Below are 20,407 nucleotides of genomic sequence, written 5' to 3' on the forward strand. Positions count from 1 at the left end.
ATTAATTTCTTCATTTCAAAAGTGATTGTCTGAAATCTGGCCTGACTTCGGAATGATATTGAGATACATCTTTGCTGCATGTTCTCAGACTTCCCATCAGTTGTTTTTTTTGTGACAACATGCACTACACTTTTTGCCCACCTAAGCCAAGAAGACTTTTACAACTTGCTTCCTATGGAACAGAGGGAGCCTAAACATGCCTGGCAGTGCTCCAGGCCAGGCGGGATGGGGCTTTGAGCAACCTGGTCTAGTGGAAGGTGTCCCTGCCCATGGCAGAGGGGTTGGAAGCAAATGATCTTAAGGTCCTTTCCAACCCAAACCATTCTGTGATTCTATGATTCTTATCATCTGTGTAGAGTAACTCTGGATTTAATTCTAGGAGCCAAGACCACTGTAGGCAGTGATATACCCCTGGCAGTTTTTTTTGTTTACCTTTGTCTAGGGCTTGCTCTTGTTTGAACTTTTCTCTCAGGCTGTCTAGACTGAATGATTTCCTGATCCACTCTTTCCTCTTTGTGTCTCTCCATTGTTTGCAGAGGCTGTCTGAACTTCAGTCATTCTTTACTTTCCTCTCTGCTTCTTCACCTTCATGTGCAAGTGTTCACTGGTTGCTCTGCTGCAGAGTAGGAGGTTATCACCTTTAGTTATGTGGGGGGTGTCCTACTAAGGACATTTTCACCTTTACCTAGTCACTTCTAGTATACATTATTTTCATATTTTTGTAACTGCACTGCACTTCCTATATCTGCAAAAGTAAAATGGAGAAATAAACATTGCTTTCTCAGAGCTAGTGGCCTAATTAAATTAGCTGGTCCAGGGATATCCAGAATTTTGTAACATACTGGAACCCATCACAGTATTTCCACCACAGATTTTCCCTTCACACATGCACACGTATTCACATCCAGGCTTTAAAGCAAAGTGGATTAAATAAAACCAGACACTGAACAGCCCTATTTAGTCCCATTTTTTTGACTGAGACCCCTTGTGGAAGGTATTGATGAGGGTGGTTGCTGGACTTCTCACCAAAAAATCAAAGGCCCCCAATTAGAAGTGTCTGAAAAGCATCTCTAAATAATCCTGTACAAACAAGACACCCAGCCACTATGCAGCATAATCCCAGATGATACAGCGAATGCAGTTAGAATGAAAACCAAAGGGAGGAATATTGCTTAAAGCAACTCACTTTTATTGACAGAGTACTGTAAGGCAAGGAAAAATGTTTGCCAGGTTTTTTAAAAAGAAGATTTGCAGCAAGAATGATTCAGAAAGATCTGCAGTTCAATATAGTATTGAATTTTCAAAGATACTATATTTTATAAATCCAATATTTATTTTTGTCATATATACAAAAGCTCATTTTACGCACAAAACAGAACACAGAGGAATGTATTTGCATATGAGGTTTTGTTGATGGTTACTAATTTAGTAAACAAGAGAATGCACACATTTATTACTATAGAGTTACACTTGACTAGATTTCAACTTAAATATATCCCAAAACACATAATGAAACTACAAAATACAGATGTGTTCAATATGACTATTTAAAAACCAAAAAAAATCTAACCCATGTTCAATTATACACAGGGAACAAAACACTGATAGATGCCAAGAAAACCGTATTTTATGGCCAGAACTGATTTTGCATTTATGGTGAAGGCATCTGTGAAAACAGTGCTGTATCCTGACCAGTCTACGTTAATATTTTGGCCAGAAAACATCACAGAGCACTGGCTTTTGTCTGCTTTTTAAAGGACATATATTTTAAATGGAGATGTACATTAACTGTGAGCCTCTTACAAGATCTCACATCAGGCCATATTAGAGCAACCTATCATTTCCATAGGAAACAATGGTAACAGAAAGGTCCCAGCTATGCTAAAATACCCAGATGGGGGCTGAGCTACAAAATCTGCAACCTCTTAGTTCTTCCCTGATGGAAGGGCACATTTTTATCCTACATTTTTAGAGAGCCTTAAATTCTGACACTAATGAACTCTTCTGTGTTTTGTGGCTTTTCTTTTCCACCTCCATATCTGTATAGCCTTGGCCTTTCACTGGAAAAACTGATATGAAAGGATAGTTGCTTTTTTCACCGGTGATAATGTAGCACTATTGATGCTTCATAACATAAAAGAAGGCTAACATGTCAAAATGTGATGCACCAGGATAAAAGAGACAAAGGTACTTAACCACAGTACAGTGTCATGCCTTAGCTTTGCAGGGCTGTAGCATGAGTAGTAACACAGGTAAGTAAAATTCACTTCTGCAGCATAACTGAACTGTATTTTAAAAGCCATACAATACTGTTCTGTAATTAGAACCCCTGACATGCTAATTTTTATTACACAGACAAGAAGTTACCTTATGACTACACAAGGAAATGGGACCCAATTAACAGGAGAATAATGACACCATACATATGTATAACCAGTATATTTGGAAAATGAAGCATAAACCATGTTTTCACATGGAGGTCTCTTGCTGGATGCTTAGAGACACAGTTTTCATGTCTTTTTTTTCTTTTTTTTTCCCTGTTTTCTCTATGAAAATCAAGCTCTTTGCATAATTAACCAAACCCCAAAGATATTTACATTTTAAAAGCCAATCCTTCACCTTCTGATTTTAAAATTGGTTATCCTGTATTTTGCATATTTTTTAAAAAGGTCCAGAAAAAGCTTAGGATTGTAATTCAGAATCTGCACTTTGTAAAAACACTTTGCTTGAACATGAAGTCAGTGCTGACCTCTTCAGGTGATTTGTGAATAATAAAATCTTTCTAAAGAAATGTTACTAAATAAGAACTGAGGGAAAACACAAAAAGAAGAAATACATTACCCCTGTATTGTAAAGTGTTGCCACATTAAAATATGGTATAGGTTGACAAAAAACACAAAGGTGTGTATATCAAAATACATTTTCATTATGTAGCTACAGAACATAGGAAATATTTCAACGCTCTGCCTGCTAAAGGCAATATAGTCTCTCTGGCTTTGTTAATACTGCTGTTGTATACAGGTTTCCTAAAGTAGAGTTAGTACCTATAGAGGCGAGTTCTAACATGTAAGTGTGTGCTATGCTTCATATGGCAGAAGGATGACCATTTGATTAAATTTATGACATTGATTTTGAAGAAATTGTACATCACACACATCTTCAGTTCTAACCATAGAAAAAGATTGTACTTGAAGTGATTGTTGTTGCAGTATAACTTAATTTTTTCTCAGATATCAAGAAGGTCCTCTCCACTTTCATCACTCTCCACAGTTAATTGTCTTGTCCACCATTTCTTGACTTCCGACCCACAAGAAGCAGCATCAGACATGGGATTCATTTTGCATGCAACAGATTTCATAGTTGAACGTCCACCGAAGCGGAGGTTGACTGAAGACACTGAATGGCTTATTGGTTTGGGGGCTATGAATGAAACAGAAAGTTGTATTAGAGAAGATCTGCTTCTTGAACATTTTTGCACAGAATTCAGGCATAAAGGACTAGTTTAACTGGGGCACCTTTAAACTAATTTAATGCAGAAAGAGTAAGGCTCTGTTCTAATGTAGGGTGGTGGTGTTTTTTTTTTTTTCTCAGCTCCAGCTGTTCATAATACTCCCACTAATCTGCTGGTAGAGCAGTTTAACTGAGCTTCATTTCCTTCTGCTGGGATAGCTGATGGAGCTGATCTTCTTACCTGGCCAATTGCAACCTGAATGGTTTAGGCAGTACTTACTTGACCCGACCTGCTGGTAAAATGATGAAAGTGGTTGTTGTGGTTTAAACCCTGTCAACCATAAATCACGCAGTCGCTCTCTCATTCCCCCCCCCACCCCCCCCCCCCCCCCTTGCCCTCTCCCTGCTCCCAGAGGGATAGGGAGGAGAATTGAAAGAATGCAACTCCCATGGGTTGAGATAAGAACAGTTTAGTAACTAAGGTATAACACAAATCACTACTGCTACCACCAATAATAGGAATGGTAAAAGAAATAACATGTGAAGAGAATATGACACCTCACCACCCACCGACTGATAACTCACCCCGCCCAACTGAGCACCAACCGATACCTCCTCCAACCCCTGGAGAACCAGCCCTTCCAGGTAACTTTCAGTTACATCCTGGGCATGACATGCTGTGGTACGGAATACCTCTTTGGCTAGTTTGGGTCAGGTGTCCTGTCTCTGCTTCCTCCTGGCTTCCCCTCCTCCCTGGCAGAGCATAAGGCTCACAAAGTCCTTGGTCAGTCTAAACCTTTGAGTGGTAACTAAAAACATGGGTGTTACCAGCACTGTTCCCAGGCTGAGAGTCAAAAACACAGCGCTGCACCAGCTACTAAGAAGGAGAAAAATGACTGCTACTGCAGAACCCAGGAGAGTGGTAAGTGCCAAAAAAAAGGAATGAAAAAGTGCATTTAGAGGCAGCAGCTACACCTAGGAAGTGATTTTACTGTCGCCTAAGGGTGGAAGCTGGTATGGCTTTAGGAAAGCACTAAGCCATGTGTGTAAGTATATAAACGCCACAGTTGATCTTAATGATGCTATTCACGATCTTAAATACATGCCTTTGTTGGACTGAAGGCAGAGTATTTACCATCTACTGGGCTGTCCCATGCATGGAGGTGACCCTCCTTTTCTGAGACTGTCCACTAAGGAACATTTAGGATTGATATGGCTAAGATTAGTGTTAAGAAAGGAAATCCTGAACTCTTCATTCTCACTTGAAAAACCTATCCAGTTGGCTACAATAGTACAATTCCTCCTTTGCACACTCCCTCTCTTACTCTTTCCCTTTGTCCCAAAAAGAGTGATCTTTGCTGCTCAGTGATGTTTAAGTGGAAAACATGGATTGCAAGGTCTCTATTAAGCTGTCCTATTTCTTGGACAAGTACTCTGGTCACAATAGCACGTTTGATGGTATTCACAGCATGATCATCTTTTCTACTTCACTTAGATGTTATTAGGGTCTGAACAGTGGCAGTCTTTGAAGGCAGTGCTTTGGTTTGGAATAGGAATAACTGATGAGAGCTGAAAGCAGGTTGATGTGTACACACCTAACCTACCGGTCGTGAGTGTGCAGTCAGCAGAAGTCATTATGCACTTTAAAAGAGACCATTTCAGATGGCGGAGGGTGATAGAGAATGCTCTTGAGAAAAAGATTTTGTAAGGTGTTAGGCTATATCCATGCACCTCTCCCACCCTCCTATAAGGGATAGTCTAGCATTTATTTTATAGCAGACTACAGTTACTAGAATAACTTGAGTATGAGAAAATAAATAGGAAATTGATTGTACACCTGGCCAGTTCCTGGCTGAAGTGAAGATATAATAACATATTATTATGGTGTAAGGTATAAACCATATGTCTGGTATGCTTAGACAGGACAAGGCACTCAGAAGTTACTACTGCTGTTAGGAAAAACCTCATTTGCACTGTGCTTTATATGATAAAAGAGAACTCCAAATGCACAAGATTCTATTGAAACAGATGTGACAGTACAGCCCCCAATTCAAAGATCCTGAGTAAATGTTTGAAAAAGTAAAAAGTTCCAACCATCTGCATATGGTAATGCTTGAGACAATCTTCCAAACTTTCAGAATTGGAAGGAAGAGGAAAGACTGCTGTATTTTATCATGCATGAGTGTAGAAAAACCCTGATGTGGGTCCAAGCAGCATGCTTGCTGCTTGGATAGAACTCTGAATCATGAAGCCTCTCATGGTTTGTTATTGTACAGCAGTGATTTGGCATGTGGAGACGATACTAATAAACATTCTTCACTTACCTGATGGCAAACGCCATTGTCCAAATTTCCGCTGAGGTTTTCCAGCATCTCCAGAGTCTTGTCGATAGCCACCTCTGTCAGAAAGTGTTGGGCTTAGGAGCTGCTGCTGGCTACTTGTCTGAACAGAGGAGGAAAGAATCTTAGTCATAGTTCCTTACTGCATGGGGATGACCCTAAAAAGTGTTGTCTTTCTACTTTATTTCTAAGCTTTATACATGAATACAAACAAAATATATTGCCATTTGTTAAGGCAGTATGGCTTCCATTTATTGCCCCAGACAACTACTGGTAATAGGCATAAAATAATCACCCCCTCCACCCTCCCCACACCCCATTTGGGCTCAATCCATTGGACAGTCCCACTGAAGGGTACAAACTTGTTCTCAGCCTTCGACACTGGAGTCCTTATGTTGTACCTACTTCATTCCCTACCCTGGAAAATTCCAGGACTCCTACTCAAAGGACCCAGCATGCCCAATGTTATCACTCTGTAAACATTCAGAATGCTTGGACAGGAAAGCTTCACATCCCTGAGCCTGTAAACAACTCATGCTAGAGCTGAAAGTTGGTGCTGCCAGAATTGTACAGTTGAGATTGCCCTCTATGGTGCTAGCAAAGCAGCTAACTATTCTGGGGAATTACTGCCTTAGACCATCTCTGCATCTGAAGGCAAAGACTGAAACAGAACAAGATACTGCTTTCAACTTTCCCAGTTCAAATGGCGTTTAAAAATGAACAAATAAGAAATACGGAAGCTTTCTGAATTTGTTCCAAGTAGGTGATAGTCTTATGGTGAACATACCTCTGGCTGTGTGCTGTTATCCTGATTAATAGCATTCATATCTTCACTTGGCTGTGTTGTCTCAATGCTGGGAGGATTCAGAAATCGGCTCAGCTCCTGCTGTTGACTCTCTCGTAGACTATGGATAATGCTGCATGACTGCTGTTGTTTCTATTAAGGTACAATATGTGACAACAAAAATGTTCTCATTGATGTACCACAGTGTTTTATTCTTTTTAAAGCCTTCTAAATATTTAACCAAACAGTAAGCACCAGATGTGCAATACCAGATGCATCAATAAAACTACATATATCAGATGGTCACTATTTAAATGTAGTGACTTCCAGCATATGCCTAACCTGTATGTAGGGAATAGAGGATAAAACTTATAAACTATATTAAGTGGAAGGCAAGTTGCTCAATTATTGGTATAAAGCTAGAGTTTAAAAACACATAAAGTTTTAAATTTATGAGTAAAAAATTCTTGCAAAGAAAAAGAAAGATTAATTGGTAGCGATTCACTACAAATTATATTAAGGCAATGAAAAAAAGTCCTGATTTCTTTCATGAACTTTGGAACAGACTGTCAGTAATACTGAATAAAACAGCAGTGGAAACCTCGAGACTGAGTATAGATTTACAATACAAATAGAAAAACAAATCCACTACCATTATGGTCTTACAATCTAATTTGCTTTTAAATTAAAATAAACAGCCCTTAGGAAGGGTTTCACTTTCCTGGGTAGTTTTCACATACTCCCTCTAGAGAGACTTAGAGACTAACATCAGAATTTGAAAATATATATTAACTTCCACAATTACATTCAGTTTATAAAAGGTTCATATAATGTGAAATGATCTGAACCATATTATTAGAGTGAAATGAATAGCATATTTACTTTAACATAGTGTAATTCAATATCATAATGAAATGAACAATAGAGTTGAACAAACCTGGAATTGAGAGCCGAGATTAAATTTACTGCCATTATTATAACAGAGATCAGATAAAAATGAAACTATCTGAATATGCCTTGAAAATTGACATTTCTTGGGGAATGTACATTACATTCAAATTGTCCAGTTATAGTTTTTTATAAATTTACAAACACAAAAAAATCCCATGATCACAGATCTCTATGGAAAACCTCCATTCACAAGAAGTAAGCTTTTATAAAAATGGAAAATGTATGGATCAAAACATGGATTCAGCCTTACAGTAACTGAAAAATCAGTCATCAGTGCAACCAGATTGTGACTTTTATATCAAGGAAGAGTTATTTTTTTTGAACAAAAGAGAAGAACAACTTTAAAACCTAATCCAAATTTCCAGTTTTTTTTTTTTAAATAGCTATAAATTTTGTCCAAGACAAACTTTGACCAGCATATATTGTAGCTACCCTAAGAAAAGGCAGAAATGTTTCTGATGACCAGAAGCACCGCATAAACGGAAGTACTGGCTAGGTCTATAACAGTAAATTAAACAGACTGGGATTTCCTGCAAGCCTGAAGCTAAGTGCCAGGCCAGGATTTGCCTAATCTTCCATCTATCACACAGGGCAATTTCAAGCTTCAACCACTGTGTACTGGGGAGCAGTCTCTATTCTGATCCATGCCTGGAGAGCAGTGATGCTCCTATGGCAGTGGTCTGGGAGAGTGTGAGTATACATGGGCAGCAACTGTGCTGAGGAACATGCTAACAAGTATGGGTGACCCCATTCCAGTCATAAGCCAATGCCTTGGCCATGTCTAAGTTGCTGGCACAAAGACAGCTCCTGTGTGCCATGTTTCACATACCTGTGCATGTACACACTGCTCATTTGCAAACACAGTTACTGTAATGCCTCTCTCAAATGATATATCTAGATACGGGTTCCATTTGAAGACTCATCTGCTGGTGATTGATTATGGTACCTTCTGCCAGCAGAGACAATAAATATATACAATTACATTCTGTGAGGAAGGATTAGGCCTATGAGGTTTTAATGTATTTCTTTGACTTCAGTCTCCTCTTGTATATCTTCCTGCTGTATTGAAAAGACAGATAAATTTTTGGCAGGAAGACAGTTTTTGCCTTCAAGGTGCTTACTTTTATAGCACTTTCAGTTGAGCTGTAACATACTTTTTTTTTGCTGAGTTAGCAACTGCTACATACTTCTTCACATCAATATTATTGTGACTCCAGAGTAAATGAAGCATAGTGACAGCAAATTCCAGCATTGTTGAGCAGTACAATTTCTGCAACCATTTAGAGACTAGTTTAGCTTGACTTACTGCTCTGATTCGTTTCAAACACTTCTTTAGCCACATGCGTATGGTCTGTTTGGCCACCTCCTCTTCTATGGTATATTCCAGTTGCTCCCTAGCAAGCAGCTCTTCCAGTTGCAGACTCTTCCTGATATCAACAGACCTATATGAAAGCATGCTGGAAGAAACACGGCTTTTTAGTTTTTATTTTAAATGCTGGTGACCTTACATTTTACTTTAGAAAATCAAATCTCATACTTAAGACCTCAGTGCAAAAGTATGTAATTCATGTGTACACAGTAAATTCACATCTGAGGCTTCCAGATTCCAGAAAAGACTTGTGGTGCTCAAAACAAATGAAAGCCTTATCAACTACAGCTAGTTATCCAATACAAGTGAGCTATTGAACTGTAAGAAACTAGGGCATCTGTGGTGGTTTCATTCCCCCTTTTTTTCCCCTAAGTGTTTATGCTTGGATAATGTTCCCATTTCTATTTTATTTCTAGTCAGACTCATTGTCATGTTGCCACATGTGTGAGAACAATATTTCATTACTTGATATACAAGAACAACACGTGAGTGATGCTGCTTATGACAAATTGTCTCCAATGAAAATGTTAAAATTACTTAGAGCTAATTCCCCAGCACTTGTGTTTTCCATCACTAATATTTCACAGGCAAACGAGGGAAATATAATTTTTGTATTACACTTAAAACAGCACTGCCTCCCAAGCCTACTGAATGCTGGCTGGCCTGGACAGAAACAGGCTGTCATGCCTGTTCTACAGATTGGAGAAAAATCTCAGCATACCTGAGCACATCATGGAAAGTGACATCACCACCATTATGGAGCCGCTCCATTTCATAACACATGTGCTTGAACAGCAGCTTGTCCTTGTCGAGATCCACCTCCAGCCTGCCCCGCAGAAGCCGCAGCAGAAATTTCACTCGGAACGTAGGGATTACTCCCTGGGTAAAATTGCATAATAGATGGTAAATTATTCCTGTGACCTAACAACCAACTCAGACATTCAACTTGATCAGTGAGAGAAACACTGTTTCTGCACAGACTCTGCATCAAATCCTGGCATATTTAAGACACTGTGAATACATTACTGAATAATACACACATGCAGCCAGCTCTTCAGCACATTCATGGAAGTCTTTGCTGTTAGTTGACTGATATACAATGAGAATCTGTGCTTCTAATTTTGCCAGAAATTTTCAAAATTGCTCAGGGACTTAGTTTCCCCTTTTGCACTAACCTGCAATGAGGATCATATGCCCAAAGAGCTGCCTTTGAAAATCTGAAATTAAACTACAATTTAAACATTCAGGGCCAGGCCTATACCTGGTTGAATGTTGGGAGTTTACTAGCTTTTCAAAGGTTTTTTGCTCTAAGAGTCAACCCAGCACGTGTTGCTCTTCTTGTGACAATTTTGATCTGCTGTTAAAAAATTAGGACCGACCCTCTGAAACTGTGGTATCCATACTTTTAAAATATTTTGTGCTGTTAAATGAGCCTGACTGGAACAATTTCTTGCTGTAATGTGTTGTTCTACATAAGAGAGAGATACTGTCAATGTTGGGCATGATGGATGTAGAACACTTCCATCAGTACAGACTACAGCTTCCACCTCCAGCGCAGCCATGTCCCAGCTACAAACAACTAACTTCTTTCATGTTGTTCATATTAAAATCTTAGTGATGCCATGAATCATTCAGATGATGATTTAACTTGTGTGGGCATCTGAACAGCTCAGTCTTCCAGATGTTCTTCTCCTCCCAGAATCACAGAATGGTTGAAGATGGAAGGCACCTTTGGAGGTCACCGGGGCTGACCTAAAGCCTCCTAAAGCCAGTTTTCAGGATGGTGTCCAGATGGCTTTTGAGTATCTCCAAGGATGGAGACTCCACAGTCTCTCTGGGCAACCTATGCCAGTGCTTGGTAACACTCATGGTGAAAAAAATCTTTCCTGATGTTCACAGGAAACGTCCTGTCTTTCAGCTTGTGCCCATTGCCTCTGGTCCTGTTGCTGGGCACCACTGAGCAGAACCTGGTTGTGCCATCTTTGCACTCTCCCTTCAGGCATTTATATACATTGGTAAAATCCCCCCTGAACCTTCTCTTCTCCAGGCTGAACAGCCCCAGATCTCTCAGCCTTTCTTCATAGGAAATATGCTTTGGTGCCTTCATCATCTTTGTGTCCCTTTGCTGCCAAGCTGCTTTCCAGCTAGTCAGCCCCTGGCATGTATTGGTACCTGAGGTTGCTCTTCCCTAGGCGCAGGACTTCACAGTTCCCCTCACTGAACTGCATGAGGTCTCTGTCATCCCATTTCTCCAGCCTGTTGAGGTCCCTCTGGATGGCAGCATGACCGTTTGCTATATCAGCCATTCCTCCCAGTTTGGTGTCATCTGCAAACTTGCTGAGGATACAGTCTGCCTCATTGTCCAGATTCTTAATGAGGATGTTGAACATGACTGGACCCAGTATTGACTCCTGAGGTATACGACTAGTTACTGGTGTCCAGCTAGAATCTGTGTTGCTGATCATCACCCCCTGGGCCTGGACATTCAGTTATTAATTCGCTTCATCGTCTTCTCATCCAGCCCATATTTCATCAGCTTCTCTAGGAGGATATTATGGGACACAATGCCAAGATCTCAGCAAAGCCCTTTTGAAGATCAGACACATAAATGGTCTACAGACCTCTTGGGGAACAACTCTCAGGGAGCTGGGAGGAAAGATGATATTGTATTGATTCTATGAATAGCTAGCTACATTTGGTTTTAAATCTACTATTGTAACTACTTCACAGTAGTAAAGAATAGAGGTCAATATCTGAAGGGCCATGAACAATGCTAGGTCATGCTCTTTTAAAACTTTTAAAACTTGAACAGTAACTGCTCACTGAGTTCTGTCAACACACTTTGGTTTCTCTGTATACTTTTTCAAGGAAAAATTAAAATTTACTGGATTTATGTGCACATTGTTAAGTTTCTTACCTCTCTTTTGTCATCAACCATGTTCCATATAATTTGAAAATGCCTAAGATCATTATAACTTAAAAGTTGGTCTTCTTCAGTTGAGTAAAACAAGGAGAAATTCTCCACAATGATAGCTGAAAACCACAAAAACAAAATAAAGAAAGCCTGTTATTAAATTCTGACTGGGTAACTTCTATAAGCAACAATGAATTTCAGCAGAATATTATTTCTGTTGCGCAAACTTCACATTAATAAATGCCTTCAGCTGTATGTTCAGATGAGAATTCTGAATGGTAATATCAGTACATCAGTACATTAAATGGCTACATCAGTATTCACTGTGCTCACTTTTTAAAAGGTATGTCTTAAATGCTGGTGAGATGCCTAATCTAATATCTTCACCTCCTTGATACTGGAAGATGTTAGATTATCAACTAGGTGAATTCCAGTGTTCTTGGAAAAATGTTAACTGGATGAAGGAAAAGCTCAGAAAATAGTACTTCTTGGGGTAACTATACAAATACAACATATCTCTTTGTTTAAAAACTTTCATCTCCAAACATCCTGAGTTTTAGCATACACCAGAGAAGTATCAAAACCAACATATGCATATAAGGTAACAGTGAATTCATAACTGAATAGCACAACAGACTTGCATCTAACATACTACGTGCCAAGATGGACCTTTCTGCTATTAATGTGTATTTTCACTTACCAACAAGCAAATTGAGCATAATGTATGCAATGATGACATAAAATGAACAGAAATACATAAGAGCACCAGCATAATTTCCACAGTCTGTTTTCCAGTAGGTGCTGTTATCTGGCGTACAAAATGGAGGCTGGACCTTCAAAATGAAGGAAAACAAAGTCAAGCAATCATAAAAAGAGATTTTTAATTTCTCTGCAATAAATATAATACTTATGACTATAATTTCTCTAAAGCTTCCCAATTAGTGAATAAGCCAATATGTAAGCATTAAAGATATAGTTAATCTGAAAAGTCGCTGTGCCCCAGTCAAAGCAAACAGTGGAAAAAATGAGTTACTGCACCTCTGATTTTTAAAACATCTTTTTATTTTTGTTTTTAAATCATGTAATAGCCTAGCCCCATGAAATATTACACTGTGAGTGTGTGATTGGAATTGCAATTTGCGTGTCATGTTCTGAGGTTTAGTGAACATTATTCTTTCTTGAAGAGATAAAGACAATCACAACATTCCTTGTACAAAGCTAAAATACTGGAAATACTTTGAGATGCAAGGATGTCTCCAGTTTCTTGTCTACTTTATTTCTGGCAGTATTGTATTTACCATGCAGTCATGCATAATTTTGTTCCAGTCTTCTCCAGTAACTATTCTGAAGAGTACAGTAATAGCCTTGCCAGCTGATGAAAAATTTGCATGTCTGTTTTGAAGAATGAGAGAGAGAGATCATTTCACATCCCAGAACTAAAATGTTGGCAAGAATAAATGCAAATAATTTCCATTTTCTATTGCTCAACTATTCTAGTCTAAAAAATAGTTACAGAATTATTTGAAAGAGCTCACTGAATTATTTATTCCATGACGGAAGATATAATAGCTGAACTCTAGCTCAGACGCAGGTCTCAGCGTTTTGTCTCATTTTATCAAAGATCTAACACAGGTTCAAGGCCAGATCCTATCTCCTGTCTCCATTCTCTTCCTGAAGCCTGATGATGCTATTGATTGGGAAATCTTCAGTTAACATCCAGTTCACAGAACTGTCACCTCTCTGTATCAGGCTGATATATAGATTGGGTGTTGCTGATAAGGTGTCATGGTTTGAGCATGTTTTGAGGGTGTTTTTGTTCAAGGTTTTTTCCAGCCAGGTGGAGGAGGGGAGGCCGGGAGGAAGGAGAGACAGGACACCTGACCCAGGCTAGTCAATGAGGTATTCCATACCATAGCACATGATGCCCAGGATGCATACAGGGAAAGAGAGGGCTGGAGGGGGGAGCTCTGGAGGAAAATGGAGGAAGGAGCACGCGGTGCTCGGCCAGGCAGGGTGGAGTGAGTTATGGGTCGGTGGCTGGTGAGGTGTTGTATTCTCTTCACTTGTTGTTTGCTGTATCATTATTATTTGTAGTGGTAATGGCAGTGGTGATTCTGTGTTATGCCTTAGCTATTAAACCGTTCTTATCTCAATCCGTGGGGGCTACATTCTTTGGATTCTCCTTCCTAACTCTCCGGGAATTGGGGGACTTGGTTTAAACTTCGACATTTTTGGCGCCCAATGTGGGGCACGATCCCATGAAATAACAACAAATCTGACAGGATTTATATTCATTTGTCACAATGCTGTTTTATTGGCTCTCACAGTTTTTTCTCTTGATCTCACGGTTTCAGGATTTTACCAATTACTTTTCATATATATTAGCTGTGTTAGTGTTTATCAAGTATGGGGTTTGGGCTAAGGTTCTGGTCTCACTGTACTTTATGTTAATGACTTGTAATACAATAGAAGCATTAATCATGAAACTGATTTGGTTTATGCTCCCGGTATGGTCACCAACTTTATATTTTGGGAGGTATATAATAGAAATGCTTGGGAATTTCACATCTTTTTTCTCCTTCTCGGGTGGTCAACCTGTGAAGGAGACATTCTGCTATCCTCCCAGTGCCCTCTCCAGATGGTCTACAACATTTGAGGGTTTTGAAGTTTTTGAATGGCCTTTTAATACTGTTGAGACTTGTATGCTGCTTGTGATGGGGATCACCATAGTAGCACGCATACAGTGTGTTTTACTCACAGTTATTTAATCTGATTTCAAGAGTTAAGCGGAGTCAGGTCTGGGTCTTGTCTAGGGTTAGACAAGGATATAGGAGCACCAGGAGACTGTTCCCAAGGCTGGACAGTCATGAGTGGCAGGGCATGTGGTACAGTATGGCCAGGTATCTGATCCACTGGGCCCCTCCAGTGCTTTGGAAGCATTGGAAGTGGAAGGCAGCTGTATGGAGTCCCCAGCAGCAAGCTGTAGAACTGCTGAAGGGGACAGTGAATGATTTTGAGCCTGGTGGGCCCAGATACTTCAGGCTATCAGTCCAGAGATGCAGCATAGAGATGTCTCATGATCGAGGGGTGGACTTACGAGTGATGGTGTATTGAAAATGTGGGATCTGGGCATGACGTGAATGGTATGGAATAAGGGGTGGATAATGTCATGGTTTGAGCATGTTTTGAGGGTGTTTTTGTTCAAGGTTTTTTCCAGCCAGGTGGAGGAGGGGAGGCCGGGAGGAAGGAGAGACAGGGCACCTGATCCAGGCTAGTCAATGCAGTATAACCACAACATAAGGTGTAGTAGGTACAGTGTGTTTCAGCAGCTTGCGGCTAGTGCAGTGCTGCTTTGAAGCATATTCCAGTTGGCATAATGAAGAACAGCTCTAGGTCTGCTCTGGGCTGGATTGGGTGTCTTGAGGCCCAAGAACTGGAAAGATGGTTCCATGTCTCCTAAGTGAAATTCTGCTTAGAGCTCTTCAGCTAGACCTGGGGACTTGCCTGTTTTTTACCACAGATAAACTTCTCTCTAGCAGAATGTAATTTTTTTCAGGCTGTTTAAAGAACATCCCCACGAGGTAGTAAGTACGTACTGTACCTGTTAATGTTCTCTCCATATTTCACTGTACCAAATAAAACTACTCCAGCAAAAGCATAACAAAGAAGAAGTAAGAACATTCCCACTATGATGAAGAAACTCTTGTACATGCTGACAACCACAGTCAGGAGTAGCATTTTTAGTGTCACCTGGAAGGACAGAGAAGAAGCAGTCCATGACGCCATTAAGGAAAGCAGAGATAAAAGGGAAGAGCGTTACTGCAGCTGCCATTTTCACAATGAATTCTTTACACGTGTATAGTAAGGGATGAACTCAGTGAAAGGAGACATTATGAATCTGATTGGAATTGAACATTTTGTTTCCTCCTCTGAAATGTAGTGGGCTTTTTACTTGTTAAAGAGATCTGCATATCTGCCTAATTTGCAAGGTCCAGATGTTGCTCCTCAAAGAACAATATAGGATAATAGTGTAGGATAACACAGCAATAATGCAGCATAAGCTTAACTATAATATGCTAGGATTAGTATACTTGAGAAGCATCAAAAGTAGCATTGCAGGAACAGAGCAGTATACTACTTTGGGCTTATCTGAAAGTGATGCTGTTACGTGGAAACCACAGATACTGGACCCTACCTAAAAGAAGGGATTGATGTATAGGAAAAGGGGTATTAGGATCAGCACAGCTTGATTAAACTAGTAATTTCTCACACAAGTTGGCCAAACTGCTTAAAAAGAGCGCATTATTTTGGAAATTACATAGGCTGTAGGCCTAGATAATAGATATTACTTTCCCATACATACTTATTGTACATTTTAACTCTTATTATTGTCTTAATCACTTAACCACTTCAGATGCTATGGAAAATTCTTTTTAATGGGACTGAGGGTAGCAGTTTTCTTTAGAAATATGCCAAACTGATAACTCATGCTGACTCTCAGTCATCAAATTACATCACAACAGATAAATTATTGAAACTGAAACAGCTCCTAACATGAAAGCACAAGTGCCTAGGTTAAAACCTTGAAAAAACTTCAGAATCAATCAGAAGGCTTTGAAGGCAATCGCTTGGTCTGACTGCATAGAAGAAGCAAGGATTTTTCATTTGACTTCCAAGGCTCTCCAGGCTCTGTGTAGTTTGATTGAAAGAAAACTTTTTATCTTTACTGAACAAACCCTCTGACTTACTGTTCTTAACCCCGGCAACCTAGTACAGCAGTCTTTTCATCACATTTACTTTAATATGTCAGACTTCACAGAGAATGTTTGGATAGTCTAAGAAGTTCTACAGCAAGAGCATGCAGAGTGTCACCACTTGTTAAACAAATGTGTTTGTTCTCTGCCTATGCTTCTTCTGCCAACCTACTCTCAATTACACCAGAGCAAATCCAAACACAAAAGAAATACAAACTTTAGAAGTGACTTGCTTTGTCGCCATGGCAGTCTTTCCAGAGGAGTATCTTGGCCCACTTTTTTTTTCTAATTGAATGTAAGCTCTTTACTATGATAAGACATACATTGTAGAGACACAAGACACAAACCTGCGCTCTGGAGGAAGAACTTCTAAAAGAGAGCACTACCATAATGAGAACATTAACCACCAACTAGTCTTCCAGAGAAAACAAGCAAATAACATGCACATAGAATCATAGAATAGTTAGTTTTGGAAAGGACCTTAAGATTATCTAGTTCCAACCCCCATCACACCAGTAGCAAGGACTGAAAGTAGCACAGTATTTATTCAGAGTTTTGGAGAGTGTTTTTAAAATCTGTATAGCACTGCAGTTGCACTTTTTATATTTTTGCAAAAAACCGCAGCTTTTCCAGTAACTGTAACATAGTACTATTGTAAAATATATCTAAAATCCTGACATTTTAAAGACAGCATGTAAAACTGGAGGCTACTGCTTGAAGTCTCATTTTTTTTGGCATGTAAAATGGAGCCTTACAGAATGAGCACTAGAGACACAGCATCTAGTCCTTTAATCTATACATGAGCACTACAATGGTTGTAGTTCCTAATTTATACTTACATGCTTCCCACAAATTGAGAAGAACCTGAATACAATTACGCACGCCCCCATCATGTATGTGTATGCATTCTGGAACAGAAACACAGAAGACTTAATAGATGTACCCCAGTGATCTCATGAAAAGATCATGATATCTGGTCTTTTAATAATGTAGGGCAGTTGCCATATGAAACAAGAGAACTCATTTAACCATGAGGACTAATATTTCAATAACAGTGGAGCAGTAAGAAACTAGCAGAATATGCTCTACCACTTCAAAAACACTAACCCAATCTCCCCACACATCAAACCAAAAACCTCCCAATCCTCTATTAGCTAGGCTGTAATTATGTCCAACAGCCCCAGTATACTTGCCTAGGCAGCTGCTGGCTTACAGAAATTCTCCATGCCTCCCAAGCCACTCAGTAACAGGGGGCAAACTGTGAATGTCAGCGCAATATGACTAGTCACACAGGACAGGTTTTCATCTGAACAGAGCTTGGGGGCAGACAAGAGAGAAGCCTGTAGGCATTATAAGGCTATGACTGGCAACTTGTGATTGATGACAAGTATCAACTATCCCTTCTCCTTCCCTTGTTAAATAAGGGAACCAAGGTTTAGCTAAATTTTAAAAACCAGGGTGGGACAGAGAGAGAGAGCTGACTTCTCTTTCCTCCATGCCTTCCTGGATTAAACATTGACCCTTAACTAAAACCAGTGGTCCAGAATCACTGCTGGGTTTGAGACAGATTGTATTGTTTAGCAATTTTGAACCTATGCCTTCTTCCAGTCCTTAGTTGCTGTATGGATTCTGTACATTTCTTTCTTCCCTGATGCTCCCAAAGCTGCTGTTGGCAGGAGCTCTCAGTCTCTTCATATTCTTTCCTCTCCTCACTCACATCTCTCCTAAAAACTTCAGTTTACTAACATATTTTCAGAATTTACATCATATTAATAAGACAACTTTTGTACTTCATCATTGCCGAAAACAATGATTCCTTCTTAGCATAAAGCTTAATTTGCCTCAGCCATATTTCAACCTTATAAACCTCCCACGCATTTATCTGGATGAACAGCAGTGATCCTACTGCTGGTGCTTAACAAATAAAATCAAGCTTAATCATGGGAACTCTGTTTTGTAGATCTTACCAGTAAGGCAAAGTGAAGTATCACCCATATAACTCCAAGAGATGTCACCAAGAGATCATACCGATTCCTTCTGCTTTGCCAGAAGCCAGCAGGTGACATGGCAATAATCTTCATTGTGACCTATGAATAAAAATAATTTCTCAGTTGTACTAAAGAAATTATTTATTGCTTTAAGAACCTTTTCAATTCTCTACAATGTTTGATTGAGCTTGTCTTATGAAATTGTTTCAAACAGCCAAGGGCAGGTTTCATGTCAGCTAGCTGTTCCCATGTGGACAAGTTAGGCTGCTAGATGGAGGAAAACTGGTACTTGTGGAAGACTACAGATGGCCGAAAGCAGGAGATGCACAGTATTCTGGGAAGTCTCTCTCTCTCTCTCTCTCCATGAAGTATCGGAGGAAGGAGTGCCACTGACCACCTTAGACTGAATGCTTAATGTATAGATTGCTGAGGTGAATATGGTTTTAAGCTTTCTTATAGTTAAGTAATGAAGTTGGAAAATTATTATGTCAATAATACATAGCTAAAAGGCGTATAGTATAGTATAGTATAGTATAATATAGTATCCTATCTATCTAGCTGTCTGTAAGTAGGCTAAAATCACATAAGCACATTGTGTTCTGTAGCACCTGTAGTTCAAATTCGTTAAAAAGCTTTCCCATATTGCAAATATTTCTTTCTGTAAAGAATAACTCTGTACTTGGCACTATCTGTATCCAGCAGATGTAAGAGAAGAAAGCTAAGAACTGTAAAGACAGTACATTTTACAATGTACCTGGTAAAAGCAGCCAAAGTGCTTGCCATTTCCAATATGGGTAACAGGAGTGTAGAGAGGAAGATTAAGAATAGATACCGATAAGAAATAGTTGCAACAGCTAAAAGATATTGAGGTAGGATAATGGAATGAACACTGGAGAGTTTCTCATATACAGTTTGTATTAAACTTCAAAGCAAGTCAAGTGTTACTATATAAAGGCTATAAATGTCAGACATTCATTACATGATTTTTTCCATCCCACCTTGCAGCATTGCCATTTCGCAGGATTCTTTATATTTCTGAAACCAAAACACATACAAAAGGACACTAGTTTGACATAAAAGGTTGATTTTCCAGTTATTTTTTTGCCATGCTAATGTTTTCTGAAGCCTGACTATAAGATGAAGAATATGATCTCTGAATCTCTATTTTTCACTTGAGGTACCTGAAGGTATCTTGCCTCCTTCTACAAAGTCAGCAGAGATGCCCTAGAATACTGGAGATAGATGTGTGGGACTCACAGGGATGACAGAAGACCAACAAACATCCTTGCCCTTTTGTGGCAGCTAGTGCAGGCAAGGGAAGATCAGCTGGGGTACCCCAAAAAGCTTTTGATGCCTCTAGTTATTTAGGTAACTGAATCCCACCCTACAATTCCCTTGTTCACAGTGACAGCTTAAATACCTACCTCACATGTAGAATTTAAACACCTCAGTTCAGGCGTCAATAATCTTGAACTGAGTACCACACTGTGCAAATAAAAAAATCATATCTCATTTTATTCTGTGATTATCAGTGTGGTAACAGAAGTGAGACCTCCAAATTCTTCCTGTTCTTCTATACCACATATACTGATGTGAGCAGTAGGGATTTAAGACTGTATCAGGAGTCATTAGGCTGGACACAGGGCCATTAGCTATGCAGAAATCTTTGGCCTTCCTCATGGACCATGGCTGCTAGTGATGGCAGACCATATATGTAACAGACTCTGTAACCAGATTGTGCTGCATCAGGAAAGATCCTAGGCAGGAAGCTGCTTCCTTTCTCCATAAACTGTGTGCACTCAGTGTGATAGCTTGCCTGTTGAGACAGTCAACATTTTTTCTTGGCTCTGACAAAGTT

At 39.5% G+C, this 20,407-nt stretch overlaps 1 protein-coding gene across 1 annotated transcript in view; it reads right to left on the reverse strand.

The window, feature by feature from the left end:
- Nucleotides 1–1,345: 1,345 nt before the first annotated feature.
- NALCN (sodium leak channel, non-selective) overlaps nucleotides 1,346–20,407 on the reverse strand; it is a 234,116-nt gene continuing 215,054 nt past the window's right edge. The window contains exons 34-44 of the mRNA XM_005145229.4: nucleotides 18,529–18,648; nucleotides 17,401–17,469; nucleotides 15,409–15,557; nucleotides 13,106–13,199; nucleotides 12,508–12,640; nucleotides 11,811–11,926; nucleotides 9,615–9,772; nucleotides 8,831–8,981; nucleotides 6,577–6,726; nucleotides 5,775–5,892; nucleotides 1,346–3,420 (exon numbers count right to left, since the gene is read on the reverse strand). Coding sequence (XP_005145286.1) covers nucleotides 3,227–3,420; nucleotides 5,775–5,892; nucleotides 6,577–6,726; nucleotides 8,831–8,981; nucleotides 9,615–9,772; nucleotides 11,811–11,926; nucleotides 12,508–12,640; nucleotides 13,106–13,199; nucleotides 15,409–15,557; nucleotides 17,401–17,469; nucleotides 18,529–18,648 — 1,452 coding nt within the window. The 3' untranslated portion in view covers nucleotides 1,346–3,226. The remainder of the gene's footprint in view (nucleotides 3,421–5,774; nucleotides 5,893–6,576; nucleotides 6,727–8,830; nucleotides 8,982–9,614; nucleotides 9,773–11,810; nucleotides 11,927–12,507; nucleotides 12,641–13,105; nucleotides 13,200–15,408; nucleotides 15,558–17,400; nucleotides 17,470–18,528; nucleotides 18,649–20,407) is intronic.

This window comes from Melopsittacus undulatus, chromosome 2 (assembly GCF_012275295.1).
Source record: "Melopsittacus undulatus isolate bMelUnd1 chromosome 2, bMelUnd1.mat.Z, whole genome shotgun sequence".
Classification (NCBI taxonomy): Eukaryota; Metazoa; Chordata; class Aves; order Psittaciformes; family Psittaculidae; genus Melopsittacus; species Melopsittacus undulatus.